The sequence below is a fragment of the Periophthalmus magnuspinnatus genome, chromosome 13, assembly GCF_009829125.3.
Source record: "Periophthalmus magnuspinnatus isolate fPerMag1 chromosome 13, fPerMag1.2.pri, whole genome shotgun sequence".
NCBI lineage: Eukaryota > Metazoa > Chordata > Actinopteri > Gobiiformes > Gobiidae > Periophthalmus > Periophthalmus magnuspinnatus.
In genome coordinates, this window is record NC_047138.1 from 21,436,498 (window position 1) to 21,457,086 (window position 20,589).

The following is a 20,589-nucleotide window of genomic DNA, read 5'->3' on the forward strand; positions in this document are numbered from 1 at the left end:
AAACTGTAATACTTGTCAGAAAAATCACAATTAGATATTTTTTCCAAATTGTTCAGCCATAAAACACACAACAAACATTCTTATCATTATTGTGTTCTGGTTATTCCAGCTATCCAATTTTTATTTGCTATGTAAATGTACCCAGTGACTCACCTTGAACTTGCCGTCAGAGGAGAAGATGGTGATCCACCTGTTGTCGTAGTCGGCCACGATGATGTCACCATTGGAGTCTACTGTGACCCCTGTGGGGCGCTGCAGCTGCCCGGGAGAACGACCTCTGACCCCAAACCTCATCTTAAACTGACCATCATTAGAGAAGATCTACAGAAGAAAAACAAAAGATTAGCACAATAAAGCTGTTTTGCCACATAGCTTAACACTAGTTACAACATCCCAAAAATTGTCCCTCACACTGTCACTTTTATCACTATTCCTATGTCCTCATTAAATAGACATGTACACATTTTTGTAACATTCCATATTATGTATTTACCTGTATGCACTGGTTGTTGCTGTCTGCTACCACAATCCTTCCATTACTGGAGGCAGAGATGCCCTGTAGGTTTGTGAACTCTCCTTTGTCTCGCCCTCTGGTCCCTGTGAGCAGTAAAACACAGCAATGCATCACACCATTCGGTCAGAAAGTTTAATCATTGTATTTAGTACTATCTATTCAGGGGTTAAAGATGCATCATTTAAATGTTAAATGGTCAAAATAGGATATGGTCACATTTTTACATAGTGCTTTTTCACCTTCAAGGCACTCAAAGCACTTTACATCAGCCATTCACGCACACATTCACACACCAGTGTATGCAGACACTGGGGGTGGAGTGGGTTAAGTATATGCCCAAGGAGACGACCACAAAATTCATTTGTGGGATCTAGATTCGCACCACCAACCTGTGTGTCTGACTGCTCTATCAATGATGTTTATGTCGAGAGCGGGATTTGAACTGCCAACCTCTTAATTTTTTGGTGGCAGGTATAACCATCTGCTTGTCTACATGGAGATGGTGCCAGATGGTGCTACATGGGAACTGTTATCAGTTACATAGTGTGCCTTTAATGTATTTCTATTTATTTCCTTTGTACTATGAACCGTGTTATTTTGTATTAATTTTGAATGAATCAATTAGTGGAAACAAAAATGGTTAATTATTTTTTTTAAAAGTAGCATTTTGAAGAATAATATATTTTTATCATGATACAAGGGAGAAAATTTATTTTTGTGGTTTATATGTCATTTAAATAATAAATATATGTTCAGAAATCAGATAATAATCAGATTTTGGGGTGCATGTTTTTGTGTAGGGTTGGTTTTAGCAGTAGCAATTAGCCGCAATGTCCGTCTGTCTCCACTTGCAAGTGACAGAAAAATCATTTGCAGTGCACACACAAGTACAACACAGCATTATTATCCTCTTGTTTATCTTAATATATCACCAATTATATGATACAAACTTATTAATACACTTCCTGGCCAAAAATAAAGTCGGCACCAAAAAAAAAAAAAAAGGGTACATACTCTAGTATTTTGTTGGACCGCCTTTAGCTTTGATTGTTTTGATAAGCTTCTGCAATGTCACAAGGCTTATTTCCATCCAGTGCTGCATACATTTTTCACCAAGATCTTGCATTGATGATGGTAGAGTCTAACCGTTGCGCAAAGTCTTCTCCAGCACATCCCAAAGATTCTCAATGGGGTTAAGGTCTGGACTCTGTGGTGCCCAATCCATGTGTGAAAATAATGTCTTATGCTCCCTGAACCACTCTTTCACAATTTGAGCCCGATGAATCCTGGCATTTACATCTCCATGCCATCAGGGAAGAAAAAATCCATTGATGGAATAACTTGGTCATTCAGTATATTCAGGTAGTCAGCTGACCTCTTTGAGCACATGCTATTGCTGAACCTAGACCTGACCAACCAAGGAGGCTCGTATCTATTAGCTTACTTAAATCCAAGTTGAGACTTTTTTTTAGCCAGGCAGTGTTATTATAGTTAATTGATACTAGGGCTGTACTAGTCCCTTGATTCATTGATCAATGTTGTCTTGGTGAACCAAAATTTGTATGTATTTGTAAGTCAAATAATCATTTTGATTAGATTATAAGGATTTATATAGGATAACAACAGATAGGAGAAGTTAGTAAGTGAGTGAGTGAGTTAGCTGAAGATTTGGTATTTTTTGGTATCTATATGTAAAAAGCAGATTAAACACATTTATTGTTTCCTAGTAAATTTCATCTTGTGAGTGCAGCTTCGGTCAGATACATAGAGAGACGTAATATTTTTAGTCGACCAAGAATTTCTTTAGTCAACTACAACCCTATATTACACTGACCTACTCTGTAGATGAGCTCGTCCTCGATGGGATTCTCCTTCTTCTTGGTGGTGCTGTACATACTGGAGGGTCTCCGCACTGCCTTCTGCCTCACGTGGCCTCCTCCTCCGCTAGGAGATTTCACTCTGCGCTTCACGTCATCTGGAGATTGAAGCAGGTCTGAAGGTTTGACAACTCGCAGCCTGAATGGACTGCCCCGAACAGGTTGGTCGTACAAGGTTAGGGAGAAGGAGAACTCTCCCTCCGAGCGCACTGTGTAACCCACCTACAGAAGTCAGGGAAAATATTTTAGAATTAGCCAACTATAGCTCTGAAGGATATTTAAAGTTATATTATATTATTATTATATTTAAAGTAATAAAGCTTCAAGTGTATACGTGAAGCTTTATTACTTAAAATATACTGAGTTCATATATATTATTTTGAATACTGTTAATGAAGTTGCACTGCTTTTAGACTGAAACCATATATTACTTTGAATACTGTTTGATGAAGGCACACATTGATTTGAACACTGCTTTGATTCTTAAACACTGAAATCATTATAATAGGGCCCTTTAAAGGCAACATTGTGTGTTCTGAATAAAGCGAGGCAGCTATGTGCTTTGCAGAAACTCCTTTACAGAGATAAAGCAGCTGGAGACGAGTCAAGGCCGAAAAACAGACCGGTGCAGTTGGGGGTGTCCGGGAGAAGTGAAAGAGGTTTCTGCTCAACATAATATTTGCATATTCATGATTGTTGTTTTTTACTTTTGAGTCTAGGGAGAGACAGGCAGTCAGAGCACCTGGCTTAAGTCCTGCAGGCTGTTATGGAAAACGGTCTGACTCCAGAGCTCTGTATTACATTGTATTTGTCAGGGAATACATTTTTGTGATTTGACCTGACTGATTCCAGTCGTCATTTTTGACAGAACACACCTGACAGCTCACAACTATCAGAACCAGTTTAATAACAAAATCTGATTTAGAAGTCTTACAAACAAAAAGGGTATATGTAGATTATATTTTACAATATGGGAAATAAGTGAATTTGCATCCAAAGGTTTCTCCAAATTTTGATAGTTTTTTGGACCACATTAACGTGTGCATTAAATGTGCATGTAAGTGGCTTTACTTTTAACTAACTGTATGTAGCCTGTGCTTTTACTACAATCACAACTGAACCTGGGTTGCTAGTGCAAATAGAGGACATTCTCGGTGAAAGCTCAGAACCTCCAGAATTCACTCACTGAGCTGCAGATGCTGCACTAGCACTGATTAAATACTGGCTGCAGGTGCTGTGATTTAAGTAGTGAGGATTCAGATCAGATAGAGGTCTTTTAGATTGTTAGGGTTAGCTGATTGTTCATGTTTTCCACTGATGGGGCAAAAAAAAGAAACTAAGTAATATTAATAGACTGAGGCAATAAATTGGTATTAACAAATCTCGCACATGGCACATGATAACCAATGATGTATAACTATGGTTATCTCTGTCCCTAGATGGGAAGTGAACATGTTCAAATCAAATATAGCTTTTACTGGTAACAACTGTAATACTGTTTAATTCTCAGTTCTATTTCATCCCTTCTGACTGCCAGAGGCGGTGCTTCAAGCACTGGATGATCACTCTTGCGCATGCGCAGGTCGAGATTTAATAACAACAAATTCACCTATGACCTTCCGGTGACCCACGTGAGGCTATATAGTCACGTGACTCCGGAAGCACAGTCCCTTTTTTCTTCTCGCGCTTAGGTCGAGTGTGTTGTGGGTACTCGCGAATACTGCTTGGTACCACAATTGTTTCTCCCTTTGGTGACAGCTTACTGCTCAGAGTCCCGTGACTTGTGATTTGAGTACAGTGTATCACAGTCGGGGTAGCGAGTGCGGCTCGCCCCTCAGGGGCTACGTAAGCTGCGCGTGGCGGAGTGCCTCACCTGGAGCGGGTGTTTCCCTGACGCCGGTGAGGTGCACGTTTCACAAGGACCGTATGGTAAGTAGTTACTGCATTTTTTGTTGGAAGCGACACCGGGTCGGTGGAGCTGGTTTGTATTGCTGCCGTGTTCGGTTCAGCTCGACTTTTTGCGTTGACTATTGCCGCATTCGGCTAAAATATCTCTGTTATTTTGGAACCGTGCTCGGTTCTTAAGCTCATTCTTATCAGCAGTGTTACTGTTCGCTTTGAGTTTTTGAGTCTACCACCAGTGGCGTTTTCGGCTCGACGTGGTATTTTTTTATTCCAGTTGGCGGATCAAGAGTGGCGTTTTCAGCTCGACCTGATCTAGCGTCTGTTGTGATGGAGTCCATGTGCTGTAGAGCCTGCATGACCCCGCTTCAACCTGAGGATGGACATGATTTATGCCCCTTATGTTTGGGTGTGGACCACCTTGAGGAGGGCTTGACGGAGAATGCTTGCATGAATACCAGCATTATGCCAAGATCCCTGCTTGCTGACCACCTGGCCGCGTTTGGAGGAGCTGGGCTCTCTGATATACAGGACACCCAGTTGCCGGCGAGCATGAAGGTGAGGGGAAAGCGCTCTGCTGTCGACGCTTCCCCTACTCCACATAAGCGCAGCAAAGGGGATCGCTCTGCGGGATTATCCTCGAAGGTGGATAGCCTTACTTCAGAGCTCACTAGAATGAAAGCTCTCATTGAGTCCATGCAGACCCGGGATAGTGACCAGCGAGCTGCCCAGCGGGATGTGGTTTCTGTTTGTGAAGACGATGCCTTGTCTGTGGCGGCATCAGATACGCACTTCCACGACACTGACCCACATACTGGGGACGGTTTGGATGCGTGTTCTGACATATCAGAGTTGAGCTCACACAACTCCAGCTGCTCTCAGGGAGGTGACAATGACTCAGCTGCCTCCTCTTTACGCATGGCTTTTGCACAGTTGCAATTGGAGGCACCGACGGCGCAGCCTATGGCTTCTTGTGTGTTTTTTAGATGACAGAGCTCTGCGTCTTCCTTTTTGGTTCCTCCCTCTACGGAGTATATTAAGGAACTTCATGCCGGCTGGTCAGATACAAAAGCGTTTTCTAAACCGACGTCTGATGGAAGGGTCCTTGCTGCCATGCAGGAGGTGCCCAAGTTTGGATTGGGACATATGCCAGCGATTGAACCAGCTGTGGCCTCCCTTATTGTGGCTCCAGGCGAGGCTCTGAGACCCAATGCCAGGTGCCCGCGACCTCAGTGCCGGGTTACTGACGAATTGCTGTGTAAAGCTTACGACTCTGGGGCGCGCATGGGTCGTATTGGAAATTCCCTGTCCCATTTACTGCTAGGTGTAGCGACTTCCCTAGAGGCTTCTAATGTCGATGCGGCTACGCAAGGCTTGGTCGACACGTCCCTACAAGCATTTGCTTTTATGTCAAGGGAGCTGGGCCGCCTGCTGTCCATCCTGACCCAGGCGCGTCGGCAGGTTTGGTTGGCACAATCTCTGTTAACCGAGACGTGTAGGAGAACCTTGAGAGGATTACCTGTGGTTCCGGGTGAACTTTTTGGAGAGGCAGCGCTGGAGGCTTTGCAACGGACAGGCCAGGCCTCTCAGACTAAACATCAGCTGGTGGGCCTTCACCGACGAGCCCCTCCCCGGCGGCCTGTTACAAGGTCTGGGCGTGTGATCGGCCCAGGGCTTCACATATGCCACGGTCATCACAGTCTGGCCACCAGGCCTCTGCCTACAGTTCCGACGCCGGCCTCCTGTTTTCGACCAGGTCCGAATGACGGCCATTTCAGACCCGGCAAAATCCGTGGCACTCAATCTGGAAATAGCAACCTTGCTGGAAAAGGGTGCAATTGTACACGTAGACCCTCGGCAGGATCCGGGGGGGTTTTATTCAAGATACTTTCTTGTCCCGAAGAAAACTGGCAACCTCCGTCCAGTTTTAGACCTGCGAGGTCTCAATGTGTTTTTAAAAGTCATGCCTTTTCACATGCTACGCACCTCAGAGGTGCTTCAGGCACTTTCCCCAGGCGAATGGTTCACGACAATCGATCTGAAGGATGCTTATTTCATGTACCGATCGCACGCAATCATTGCAGGTTCCTTCGCTTTGCTTTTCAGGGGAGACATTTTCAGTTCAGGGTCCTCCCGTTTGGGCTGTCCCTGTCACCCAGGGTGTTCACTCGAGTGGTGGCAGCAGCCTTGTCTCCACTACAGGCACGAGGTTTGAAGATTCTACCTTACCTCGACGACTGGCTAATTTGTGCACCCAGCCGCGACCAGGCCATTCGCGACACAGGGCTTGTACTCGAGCATGTGAGCCGCTTGGGTCTGTGTGTGAATATGGACAAGAGCAGTCTGGTCCCGACCCAGGACACTGTCTTTTTGGGGATGGCTTTAAGCACTGTCACCATGGTTGCGTGCCCTTCTCCCACAAGGGTCGACAACATCATGGGGATGCTGGGTGCATTCCAAGAGGGAGAGGCCCTGCTATTCCTGCAATATCTCCAGCTTCTGGGCATGTTGGTAGCAGCCTCCAGTGTAGTTCCGCTGGGACAACTTTTATTACGGCCGATGCAGATGTGGCTGAACAGCCTGCATCTGGATCGATCTCGGGTCGCACACAGACGCAAGAGGCTGCGTGTGTCTCCCCAGTGTTTGCACTCCCTGTCTCAGTGGAGAGACAGACGTTGGATCCTACAGGGCGTCCTGTTGAGGCCTCTACCGTCACGGAGAGAGGTTGTGTATACGGATGCATCCTCCACGGGTTGGGGTGCAACATGGCAAGGTCATGTGATACAAGGGACATGGACTTCGAGTCTGATCAAAGAACACATAAATGTGCTGGAGTTAATGGCTGTGGACTTGGCACTGCACCATTTTCTGCCGAACTTGCAAGGCAGGCATGTGCTTGTACGTTCAGACAACAGGTCGGTGGTTTACCATATAAATCACATGGGATCACAGATCAGTGAATCTCACACAGCGAACACAGCAGCTTCTCATGTGGGCGTCTGTCCATTTTGCCAGCCTGCGGGCAGCCTATCTCCCGGGGATGCTGAATCAGGTGGCAGATTTCCTCTCTCGTGGATCTGTTCGCTTCACAGGAAGCGACCCATTGCCCTCTCTGGTTCTCTGAGGGACAACACCAGCCCGCTGGGTCAGGACGCATTGGCTCACGACTGGCCTCACGTTCTCCTCTACGTCTTTCCTCCCTTTCCCCTGATTTATCAAACACTCCTGAGGGTTCTGCAGGAGGGACACAAGCTTCTGCTGGTTGCCCCCTTCTGGCCAGCGAGGATCTGGTTCTCACTTCTGCACAGACTCTGTTGCAGCTCTCCAATGCGCCCCCCCGCCAGGACGGACCTCTTATCCCAGCTGGGGGGACAAATACTGCATCCCCATCCCAACCGCCTTCAGCTCTGGCTGTGGCCTCTGCAAGGCCCGTTGTCGCATTCTCAGAGTATGCTGGAGGAATAGGACATACGATCTGTAATGCCTGGGCACCATCGACACGGCGGCTGTACACAAACAGGTGGAAACTGTTTGAGGAATGGTGCAAGGGACATGGACAAGATGCGGTGCGCTGTTCAGTCTCTGATATCTTGGCATTTTTGCAGGAACTTTTGGATCGTGGTCTGTCGCCTTCGACATTAAAGGTATATGTGGCTGCAATATCTTGCTGGCACAGTGGTGTGAATGGTGGCACTGTGGGCAGTGACAAGAACGTTTCCCGTTTCTTGAAAGGTGCTAGACGGCTTCACCCACCTACACGACCAGTGGCTCCTTCATGGGATCTTTCACTGGTCCTGGAGACTCTGCAAGCTCATCCATTCGAGCCTATTGCCCAGGCAGACATTAAGTGACTGTCGTTTAAAACGGCATTTCTCCTCACCATGGCTTCGGGTAAGCGTGTGGGTGAACTGCAGGCCCTGTCTGTCAATGAGTCCTGCTGTAGATGGCATGCTGATGGCTCAGGTGTAACTCTCTGGCCTAATGTCTCTTTCCTCCCTAAGGTGTTATCTTCTGCTGATAATGCCCAACCGCTCCAGTTGGGGAGGTTTGGCACGGAATTCACCACAGAACCTTTATGCCCTGTTCGCTCATTGGAGGCTTATATACAGGTTACGGCAGGTATAAGACAGTCGGAAAGTCTGTTTGTGTGTTATGCTGGCCCACGTAAGGGTAGGGCTCTCTCTACACAGCGTCTCTCTCGGTGGGTTGTAGAGACCATTAAACATGCTTATACCTCGCAGGGGCGGCTGATGCCTGAGGGCGTGAGATGCCATTCAACCAGGGGCCTTTCTACCTCCTGGGCTGCTATGCATGGGATTCCCCTAAATGTGATCTGTGGTGCGGCCTCTTGGACCTCACCCTGCACGTTTGCCAGATTTTACCAGGTGAATGTCGCGGTCCCCCATCCCCTGGATGGAGTGTTACACAAGCATCATGCTTCACTATGAGGAGGTAGATTACTTGTCGTGGTCTATGGATTCCTCGTGACCATGTTGTTACAAGTCATCCAGTGCTTGAAGCACCGCCTCTGGCGGTCAGAAGGGATGAAATAGAACGAAAGTTACGTATGTAACTACGGTTCTATGAATCCCGGATGACCGCCAGAGGTCTCTGTCCCTCGGAATCCTCGTGCCCTCGCGAGAAGATTAAGGGACTGTGCTTCCGGAGTCACGTGACTATATAGCCTCATGTGGGTCACCGGAACGTCATAGGTGAATTTGTTGTTATTAAATCTCGACCTGCGCATGCGCAAGAGTGATCATCCAGTGCTTGAAGCACCGCCTCTGGCGGTCATCTGCCAACTTTCGTTCTCAGTTTTATTCTCAATTACAAATGATGAGCATCTCACATAAGTCTCTCATTTGGGTCACCAGTTTCAATGTCTACATCAAGTAGGTTTAAACCTAAAACATGGCTCACCTCATATGTGCCATTCTTGTTATCCACAACCTCAGCCTCGGTGGTGCTCCCGTCTGCAGACAGGATCTCTGCTTTCAGGATGGCGTTTCCACTCTTCACCAGCTCTCCGTCCTTGTCTTTGGTCGTCACGGTGACGGTGGTGTGCTGTCCCATGAGTGCATGTCGTAATCCCTCCCCCGTGGCCACGCTAGTGTGCCCTACAGCCCCGGATGTGATCAGGACGCCCAGGTTCTGGATAGAGCGCCGCAGTCCATCCGTTTCCACCTAGAGGAGTAAGATATTATTGTAGAGGTTACTGTATTTTCCAGACTATATGTCGCACTTTTTTCATAGTTTGGCCGGGGTTGCGACTTATACTCAGATGCGACATATATGTGAAATTATTAAAAGATATAATCTCACATCTTCGTTATTGTCACACTGGCAACTGTACGAGGGCACTCTAGGCTTGTGTACCAGTATTACAGCCATGCAGAAGCGGCACTTCATCTATGCTTCATGTAGCTGAACAAATAGTGGTAAATGTGTTATGTTAGCATGCTGTACTGCTATTCATCCTGTTGTTCTCCATTTTATTGTTATTATTATAACTTGCCTTTAAAGATAAAATGTCTGTTCTTGGTCTCAGATTTTGTAAATTAAATGCAGTTCAGTCCAGTGCGACTTACATATATATATTTTTTCATTATTATGCATTTTTTCGTTGGTGCGACTTATACTCGTTGTATAGTCCGAAAAATACGGTAGTAATTCACGTTTAACTATTTTTAAATCATTTTCTAAATTTTATTTTAAAGGCATTTAAGAATTTCAATGCCATAACCATACAGTACACCAGTACAAATAGAATTGAATTTAAAGGTTGAAAATTCAAGACCAAAAGAGGCAATAAGATTATTTTGTAAAATGCAAGATATTTCAAAAGCTCATTTGCAGGAAATGTTTTGCACTATAATTGGAAAATAATGGCTTGTAATGTAATTTATAAGCTTGACCATCTTCTCAAAGCGCTACAGTAAGCAGCAATCATTTACTCTAACTTTTTAAACCATGTGGTTTTGGTAATATTTTAAAACCTGTCAGTGTTATCTATATATGTTCAAAACAAATAAACACATTTTAGCATATTAATAATATAATATTGATAATCATAATTTTACATTTTTGCTCAATGTAATTTTTTTTCCAAAACTAGTTAATAATACAAGCAGATAATTTGACCTCCACATCTAAAATTGGTTATTGCAAACTTTGAGCTGAGAAGAAGTTTATAATATGAAAATAGGTTAAAAAAAAAAAAAAAAAAAAAAAAAAAAAAAGACAAGACACATAATCCACCCTTTGCGAAAGCTGTAAGTCCCTGTCAGCCGGATACAGCCAGTTTGTGATTACATTGCGCTCTATGAGAAAAATGCTTTCTGGGTAGTACCAATGAGTAGCCACTAATCCAACTCGAGACAGGTCTAAGATAGCAATACCCTATCCAGTTATTTTAATAAATTCATTGTTCACTCAAACATACATGAATCAATCAAAATACAAGTAAGCTTATGCTAAGCTAATGCTTTTGCATTGCCTGACCTGGCACTGCAGATGGTCGTTCTCGTGGGGGTGCTCGGGGAAGCTGTGCCTGGCCAGTGCACTGACCCTCTCCCCCATCTGCTTCTGTACTAGCAGCACCTCTGTAGCACTGCCATGGCTCAGGGCCTGCTCCGTGAAGTGACAGCTGCTCTCGATGTTCTCTTTGCCCTGAAGGAGAGAGCTCAGCTGGGCCTGGAGCACCTAAAGACACAACACATGCAGATTACATTTTCAAACAAACCACTCATGTATTAGGAACTTGATCACTCTTTGTACATTCATCCATTGTAGAGGTTGTACCCGTGTTTGTAATAAAGTCAAATTTGTTTTGCTCCAGTACAGGGATCTTGCAAAGAATTAGTTCATAATTGTTATTTAATTCAAGTGTGGACTTATGAAAAACAGTTGACATTAGTTTTGCTTTTTCATGTTTCTAAGACAAAGACTTTTAAATACATTATTGATACCTTCTGTCCCCTCATGAACTGAAAGTTCCACTAAACACGAACTCAGTTGAGTTAGTGCTTTTGTGACTAAAGCAGTGGTTCTTAACCTGGGTTCGATCTCACCCTAGGGGTTCGGCGGAGATCAAGACACGCACCCGACTCATATGATTCGCGGACTGCGAGCATCTCCAGATGCTGGCCATGTCCCAATTCGACAAATGCACCCTTTGATGTGCCTATCGAAGTACCTGCCCGACTTAAATGATCCGTTCGATTGACATAAAAACATGAAACGACAAAAACGAAGAAAAGGAACAGACTTTGCTGTGAAAATGACATGAGAGTGGCCAAGGTTGAAGCCATGCATTTCTGAACTGGTCTCTCAAAGGCAACAGCAGAAGTCACACTGATTTGCAGTAAATATTAAATTATTAAATTATTATTCTAGCCTGATGGAAATTAGGTGATGGGTGTGTGTTAAAATGTTAAAAATAATAAATAGCATAAATACAATAAGTTAATTATTGGAATACATAAGGTTAAAAATTAAAATTATTTCAGTGTGGTAGTATTAAAAAAGGTCATGTCTTTGTGAAAAGGTATGTATGTAATTTGTTATGAGTTCATGCATTGTATTGGTTTTATTCTTTGAACACAGTGATGTTAATGCATGGTTCATTTTGTGCACCAGTAAAACAGACATACTGTATGTCTTGAATTTGAAAAAAATTATATTTTATTTTTCAATCAAGAAGGGTTCGGTGAATATGCATATGAAACTGGTGGGGTTCAGTACCTCCAACAAGGTTAAGAACCACTGGACTAAAGTGTATAGTTTTAATAGTATTATCTTCAGTTCTTAGTAATGACAATGATGCCCTGGTTGTCACTGCAGACATGTCCATAAAAGAAAAGCATACTGAAACTTCACAAGCTGTGAAGCTATGACTCTGCAAACAGACAAAGTTCATCCACAGCACTGGAAATACTCATCAAGACTGTCCTGATATCCTGCGAGAAATCATTTGTGACTGTTAAATATGTCAAAGTTACAGCAAACCAAGCAGAACCTTCTGTTGGCTTGTCTTTAGCCTTGGAGTATAACATTGGCAATGGATCTACATGAGCTGGAACCTGCCTCTGCTTCATCGACCACTTCACAAACTTCAGCAGTGGAAACATAGCAAAGAACCCATCGAAGATGACTTTCATTCGCTCATGGATAAGTGTACATGGAGCCCCAAAATGGATATACACTAAAAAACAGCGACAAGATCAGCAATGAGGAGATACGAGATGTGGCAGAAAACTTCAACATCGAGACAAAAACTACAGCAGGACACAGTGGCTGGACCAACAGATTGTTGGAGAGACACAACAGAGACGGCCAGAGATTCTCCTGAAGGTGAAAAGGGAAAATGGCCTTAGACCGGGCCCTTATGGCTAAATGATGTGTCCAAAAGTTCAGATGGTGGACAAAGCATTAATGGCGAAGAACAAATCAATGACAACAGTTAAAGTGATGTGACAAAAAACCCTAGAAAAATTTGTGTGACATCCCTTGAAATAGAGAGTGATAACAGGGCAGAGGGCTTGAAATAGAAACTGATAACAGGGCAGAGGGCCACATTTACTAACAGAGAAGATGGAGTTCAGCACACTGCCAGAAGTAGAGCCAGGAAAGCCACAGGGCAGTACAAAGACTGGTATCTTGAACCTGATGGCAGTGAGTGACAAAAGCAAGACATGTCACATATTGACAACTTTGACATTAAGTGTGCAAATGTGGACGCTGATGTACTTATTGCTAAAGATATCTCTTCTGATAGTACTAGACAGCAAAACATCAAGAATTGGCAAAATAATGTTTTTGAAAAAGTCACAGACAGGGGTCAAAAATGTGTATCTACTAGTTGAGTCTGTACACTCAGAGAAATGGCACATGATATTGTCTCAAAGGCACAGCTTGTAGCAAGAAGTTTTGAAGAGGTGAATATTCAGAGTTTACAGAAAGACTCTCCCACATGTGCGTCTGAGTTTACTTTGACTGCCATTAGCTGTTGCTAGTCAAAACAAGTGGAAGGTTCACTCTATGGACATTAAATCCTGCCTTTTTGCAGGGTATGGAACTCCCAGGAGACATTTACATTCGACTCCCACCTGAAGCGGCCATGGGCAATGTTCTATGGAAACTAAAACATGTGTTTATGGACTTGTAGATGCCTTCCTCTACTGGTACAACAAAGTTAAAGAACTGGTGGTCAAATGTTTCAGGTTGATCTTGCAGGTTTCTATTAACTGAATTTTTTGGGCAGGATCAGAGCACTTGGTAACAAATGTGATTCTTGTATTTAAGTCTACCTTTAATTTGTAGGGTGTGACAAACATAAGAGTTTTTCTTATGTGGGGATAGACATTACCACAGTTGGTGATAAAGTACTAGTTCATCAGCTCATTTACATTTAAAATCTTCAACCAGTCCATTTGCAGGCAGCTCAGGCTGTGGTGAGGGATGTTTTTTTAAATAAAACAGAGCAGAACAGCTCAACTCCAAAATAGGACAGATGTCATGGGTTGGTAAACAAACAGGGCCAGATGTAATGTCTGACACGTGTAGCCTGGCATCCAATATTAAAAATGGTACTGTCCAGTTTATTCATGATCGGACAGGAAACAGTGCATCTAGCTGTCTTCAGTGATGCTTCTCTTGGCAATCTTCAGATGGTGGTACACAGGGAGGAGTTTTGTTTGCAATCATGGGTAAATGTGGCAAGTTTTCCCTCTGTTTGGCAGTCTAAGAAGGTCAAACATGTGGTGAGAAGCACTCTGGCAGGAGAAATCCTTGCCATGTGAAATGGTATAGACAATGCATTTTTTCTAGCCACACAGTTTTCTGAGCTCACTACGGGAAATGCTAGTCTGAATGTTTTTCCCCTTATCTATGTTACCGACAACCATTCACTGTTCGATACAATTAAGTTTAGTAAGCAGGTGACAGAGAAGAGAGGTCTGTTGGTCGGAGGCTAAGTCACAGTTTGCTGACTGAGTGACTAAAAAGGGAGCTTCACCCGTCATGCTTCTCAAAGCTCTAGATGAGGGTTCATGTTTACTGCAATTTTTGTTTACCCAGAAACTATTTTGTTACTGTGCCACTAATGGTTTTGTGTGCAGTTATTATTCAAAAATAATGATGTTACCTTACCAAAGCACACTTAAAAATGTTACGGTACTTGAATGCTCCTTTTATTTTTCTTTAAAGAGAGGGAGACTGTTAATTTCCCATACGATGTGATGTACCATCATGAGATACCGCGCAAGTTGCATTTCACTATTTACCTGTGTGTGAACATGGCAGAATTTAATGAACTGGGAATTTACAGTTTATACAATTGTAAGTACTTGGTGACATCACACAGGACTGCCCTCATTACAGCCATGTGTTTCTGATTACTAAAACACTTGGCTGCAGGGGCAGAGTTTGAAGTGTGGATACTGGTTAGATCAATTACACTGTTCCTCATGTCCAGACCCAGCCCCTCCTCCCCCTCCTCCCCCTCACTCTCCCCTTTAGTCCTCCAGGTACTTCCCAGTTTAGCAGCTCTCTTTCAAATGTGGTTGAGTTTAGTCCCACTTTAATAATTATCAATATGTTAGGGCTGCTGTGAAACACTTCATTAGTTTTATTTTTCATGATTAGAAGACTTTAAATTATTGATATCTTCTGTACCCTCATCAACTTAAAGCATGCAATAGACTAATACTACAGACAGGCATTGTAACCCCTAACTCAAAGAAAAGTATGCTGGACAAATAGTGAGACCTTCTGCTTGGTGCTACAGATGTTATCCACCTCTGCGATGAGGGTGCTCTTTCTCTGGTGCAAGGCCTTCTCCAGATCCTCAAATGTGGAGCTGATCTCAGTCACAGCCTCAACTTTACGGTCACTCAACTGCTTCCAAACTGCATTCACCAGGTCGATGGCCGCGGTCAGCTGAGGTAGTCTGGAGACAACACAGGCAAATGAAGTCACCTATTTACTTTGAAACTTACTATGCTTTTAAATATTAGGCAAGTTTATATGTATAGCACAATTCGTACACAAAGTAATTCAAAGTGCTTTACAGAATAAGAAAGACATTAAAATCAAACAAATCAAACATAAATAATCACAAATAATCATCATAAAATGAACATTAAAAGAGAAGATTACAGAATAAAACCCTTTCAGTCATATCGCGCTCTAAACAGAACTGTTTTGAGCGTGGATTTAAACATTGTCAAAGTAGAGGCCTGTCTCACATCTTCAGGAAGATTGTTGTTGCATAAAACTAAAACGCTGGTTCCCCATGTTTAGTCCTGACTCTGGGCATCAGCAGGAGGCCGGTTCCTGAAGTCCTCAGAGTGCGAGATGATCCATATAGCACTAACATGTCAGAGATGTACCTGTACTGGTGCAAGGCCATGGAGAAACTTGTACACAAGCAGAGCTGCTTTAAAGTCTATTCTATGGGCTACAGGAAGCCAGTGTAGAGACCTGAGCACAGAGTATACCTTTGATTTTTGCAATGTTTAAAAGCTGTAGATGTTACTGATTTGAGGGGGCTGTTAAAGTTCAATTCTGAGTCCATTATTACCCCTAGATTCCTAGCCTGATTGGAAGGTTTTAGAGAGAGAGACTGGAGATGACTGCTAACATTTTCTCCAAGACTATGACTTCAGTCTTGTCTGAGTTTATTACCAAAAGGAACACACACAAAATTAATAAATAATGATAGATTAAATAAATAAATAAACAAAAATCCTTGTTGATATTAAACAAGCTTTTTCATTCACAAACATTTATACTGTCAGATTCTTTACTTTTACCTACTTCCTGTTAGGCACGTCTATCTATATTATCTATCTATAAGATAGATAGATAGATAGATAGATAGATAGATAGATAAAGTTATAGCAAGTTAAATTTAATTAGCAAGCAAAGCTATGTGCCTAACAGGAAGTAGGTAAAAGTAAATAATCTGACAGTATAAATATTTGTGAATGAAAAAGCTTGTTTAACATCAACAAGGATTTTTGTTTATTTATTTATTTAATCTATCATTATTTATTAATTTTGTGTGTGTTCCTTTTGTGTGTGTTCCTTTTGTAGAAGTGAAGACGTTTTGCTGCTCATTTGGATTTTTCTTTTCCTATAATAAATGAAGTTCATAATAAGTGAAGCTATTGTGTAAGCCTCTACCTGTTTCTCACTGTGTCCAGCTGGTTCTTGAGTGCCATCTTGTGCTGCTCGAGCACATCTCGCAGAGGCACAGTCACATGCTCCCGGTGCTCCCCTTCAGTGCACTCCAGACACATGGCTGTCTCACATGACTCGCAGTAGAACTCCATGACCTGCAGGGGGCAGATCATACTGTACAGCCCTAGCTTGTATATGAAATAAGACTGGGCAATATGGCGATACAAATGTAATTCTGATCTCATCTGTGATTCAATAACTAATGCACCTATAGGCTCAAACTGATGATTTATCCTCACCCCCTCCTCCTATTGGTTAGGCTCTGAGTGAGTGACATGTAGAATTAACCTACCATAGAACGCAGGAGATGACTTGAGCTCTTACAGGCAATATAAACATACTAAGCAACCTGTGAAGACTACAAGTCAATGAAATGCTAATCAGGTGCTTAACAATGCAAAATGTTTGACAACCAATACACAATAGGGACATAATAACTCATAATGATGTTAGCTAGTGAACAAGAGCATGGCAGTTTCACTTTTAAACTCCTCCCTTTGGGGCTGGACTTAGTTAACTCAAAAAGTATAAATCCTAGTGTGTCAAGCCAGTAGCATCACACTGAAAATTGTTTTTGGATGGAAGCTGAAACATCTTGATTGCTGCCGTTGCAACCTTTTCTACATTTTTCTTTTTTTCATATCGCCCTCTCTCGAATATGAAATAACGGTGATCTTACTTTTCCCTCGTGGTTGGGGCAGGAGAGTGGTTGCCCGGCGATAGCAGCACTAGCAGACTCCAGCACATTGCAGGACTCAGGCTCTGTACTCTCAGGGTTCCTCTGCAGCACTTCCATTAGGTTTGTGATGAAGAAGTTGTTCTGGAGAGCAGAGACACCCTTCTCCGGCAGGATGGACGTCTGCCTGCACACGGGGCAGGACAGGGTCAAGGACTGGGGAGGGATGTAGTTCTGCAGGCATCTGGAAAACAACAACACAGATCAGATTAGGGTGTAGACTAGAAAAAAAATATATATAATTGCGATTTTCTGTATTGCAATTAGATTTGATGTTTAAAAAGTAGGATGGATTCTGTTCTGTGTACAATAACTCCAGGAGGGTTAACTTTTGAGAAAAGACTGAAAAATGAAGTTGGTTTAACACTGAAGCGATAAACCAATAAAAGAATCCCATGCATTTCAGCACACTGTAAAGGTCTTAACTACAGGTACACAAGATTTTTAAATAAAAATACAGGATAACGTAATCAATATGATAATTGCGCTACAGCTGCAAGATTTATGAATTCGATATCGTGATTTGAATGGACGCAATTAGCAAATCATAAGGTACGCACATTTTTGAAGTACTATCATTTTCTTCACAAACAACTAAATATTCTGTTTTATTCTGCATAAAAAACTGCTAACCCTGCAGTTTATATGTGTAACAAACATGTTCTGAACTGCAATTCTTGTCATTTCATTTTTCAGAATTTTTCTCAAAAAAGTCAACAAAATGTGAACTTTGAACCAAATATTATTAAAATGAATCAAAATGCTTGTCAGAAAATAGATAGAAAATAGACAGATATAGAAGATAGATATTTCACCCAAATCAATCAGCCCTAAATATAGTCAATTTGCTATATTATTATTATTATTATTATTATTATTATTATTATTATTATTATTATTATTATTATTATTATTTCTTGCAGGTCTAATGCTGTATATAAGCCAATAGCCAAGTCATTTGATTGCATTTGACTGGCCAGAGGCATTGCCCTCTGTATCAGATATAGCTAGAGGTTTGTATGTCCCTAATAATAAATCCACTATAAAATATCTGAATTGGGGTTTGCATTAGGGCTGAACGATTTGGGAAAAATATCTAATTGTGATTTTTCTGACAAGCATTGCGATTCAGTTTGCAGTTTATGTCTTAATAGATAATAATAGAATTCTGTTCAAAGTTCACCAGAAGAATTAACAAAAACACTAGTACAACCAATACAAACATCCCATTTTAGAACATGTTTGTATGGATCTAAACTACAGGGTTAGCAGTTTTTATGCATGATATTTTGTTTGTAGAGGAAATGCTTAAAAAATGTAAGCCTTTACAATTAATTGCTAATTGCAGGTCACCCAAATTGCAATTGCATTAATCATGCAGCCCTAATAATGAATCTAGTGTAAATGAAGGCTTGTACTTTGGCTAAGAACTAGCTACTGGAGGCAGATTGTGTGGACATTAAATTACTTTATGCAGAAGTCAGACTCATGAGAGCAGAACAAGACAAGACTTGACTAGTTATGTCAAAATTTTATTAAGGCCATACTTCTCTTCATCATTAGTAGGGCTGCAAGACTAATCACAATCTGCAATACTAATCACAATCAAATCAAAATCAAAATTTGATTACACATAATTATCAAATCAGAAAGACTGCAATTTTTAAAGTACCATAACTTCCTCCACAAACATTTACATATGTTATTAGTTTTATTCTAAATAGATAGATTGATTTTATAGGCCTGCAATAGAAATCTACATTTACCAATGCGTTTGAATGGTCCAAAGCCATATTGCAGGTTTACCTTAACACTTTAGTCTCTTTCTCCCCTTTCTCCCCCTCTCACAAAGGTCATCTTGACATTCACTTTCAAAACATTTCACAACATCCTTTGCACAGTACATCTTCTGGGAAGCAGGATGAAGTTAGCTTCCAGGAATTGTCAAAACACCCACAGACCAATACTTCAACAATTGTGGCAACCTGTCAGGATTCCACAGAATTTGTACCAATTTCATTTTCAGTTCAATTCAATTCAATTTCTTTTTGTAAAGCCCAAAATCATAACGGCTGTTGCCTCTTAGGGCTGAACATGAGAATTGATTTAACCAACAGAAAGTTAGAAAGTCAACAATGCAAGAGAAACAGATAAGCAAATTAATCAACAGAAAGCAAGCAAATGGATAACTGTCCCAGAACATCTTTTGTCTTTAGACCCTCCTTTTCGGCAAGAAAAAGCAAAAAAAAAAAAAAAAAAAAACCCGGGGAAAAAGAGAAACCTTGAGGAGAACCACAGTGAAGGAGAGGTCCACTCCCATGGGCGGGCAGCCTGCAGATGTGTCTAGGACTTTCAGTAATGTACCATTGTGAAAACAGTGAAAGAAAAAGTTTTTTGTTTTTTTTTTCAATCTGATGATCCAATGCGCTCTATTTAGAGCGATATGACAAAAAATAAAATCTCCATTTCTTTGCACACACTAGATGATTATGATTTTAATACATTTTAATCAAATCCATTGAAAGTCTTTCAAAGGAAGGTTCATATCACATTATTCAAACATTTTCATTATTAGGCCCGAGCCTGGGACTCCGTCCCGGCGAGGGACTCATTAAAACCGTGTCCGAAACCCGGAAAATGGCAAAAATCAGGTAGTAAACACGCCCCGACATGGCAGTGAGTGGTGTCAAAAATTAGAACTCGACAAGCTCTAATTGTCACAAAAGACCCCGAGAAAAAATAACGAAAGACGACTCAGTAGCACCACCTCAAACTTTGATTTTCACGGGGCCAATGGGAGCCCGACTCGGAAAAAAGTCAACGTAAAAATCCGAAACTCACAGCAAAAAATAGTACATGTCAGGACATGACAAAAATTATATTATGGCCCCGCCCTAAAATGTACAGGAAGTCGGCCATATTGGATCAAACCCGTGAACAACAAAAGTGTACACCCTCGCATTCAGGACATTTTCTCGCACAGTTTTCATCACAAACACTTCAAATTTGGCCAAATCCCTCCATGTGTGATTAAAGATTATCAATTACATTTTGATTATGACTTTGGGTGTGGTCAGGGTGAATTTTCAACAAAATTGCAATTTTTGGAATATTTCAATAAAATATTTCTCTTTCACACATTTTTTGTTGGGAAAACGCTAATACAGCGTTTATGCACATTTGTGCATAAACGCATAAACGAAAGGCAGGATCTGCACGGTGGCATGTACCCCGCGGTCGCAATGGGTGGCGAGGGCCTTTATCACTGCTTGCAGTTTTAATTATTATTATTATTATTATTTAAACATTGTCAATTA

The 20,589-nt window shown here is 42.0% G+C and overlaps 1 protein-coding gene across 2 annotated transcripts in view; it reads right to left on the reverse strand.

The window, feature by feature from the left end:
* LOC117380401 (tripartite motif-containing protein 3-like) overlaps nt 1–20,589 on the reverse strand; it is a 72,059-nt gene that overhangs the window by 28,391 nt on the left and 23,079 nt on the right. For both annotated transcript variants that reach the window (XM_033977206.2, XM_055226046.1), the window contains exons 3-10: nt 17,216–17,456; nt 16,480–16,631; nt 15,061–15,241; nt 10,795–10,995; nt 9,214–9,477; nt 2,349–2,613; nt 494–597; nt 154–321 (exon numbers count right to left, since the gene is read on the reverse strand). In XM_033977206.2, coding sequence (XP_033833097.1) covers nt 154–321; nt 494–597; nt 2,349–2,613; nt 9,214–9,477; nt 10,795–10,995; nt 15,061–15,241; nt 16,480–16,631; nt 17,216–17,456 — 1,576 coding nt within the window. The remainder of the gene's footprint in view (nt 1–153; nt 322–493; nt 598–2,348; nt 2,614–9,213; nt 9,478–10,794; nt 10,996–15,060; nt 15,242–16,479; nt 16,632–17,215; nt 17,457–20,589) is intronic.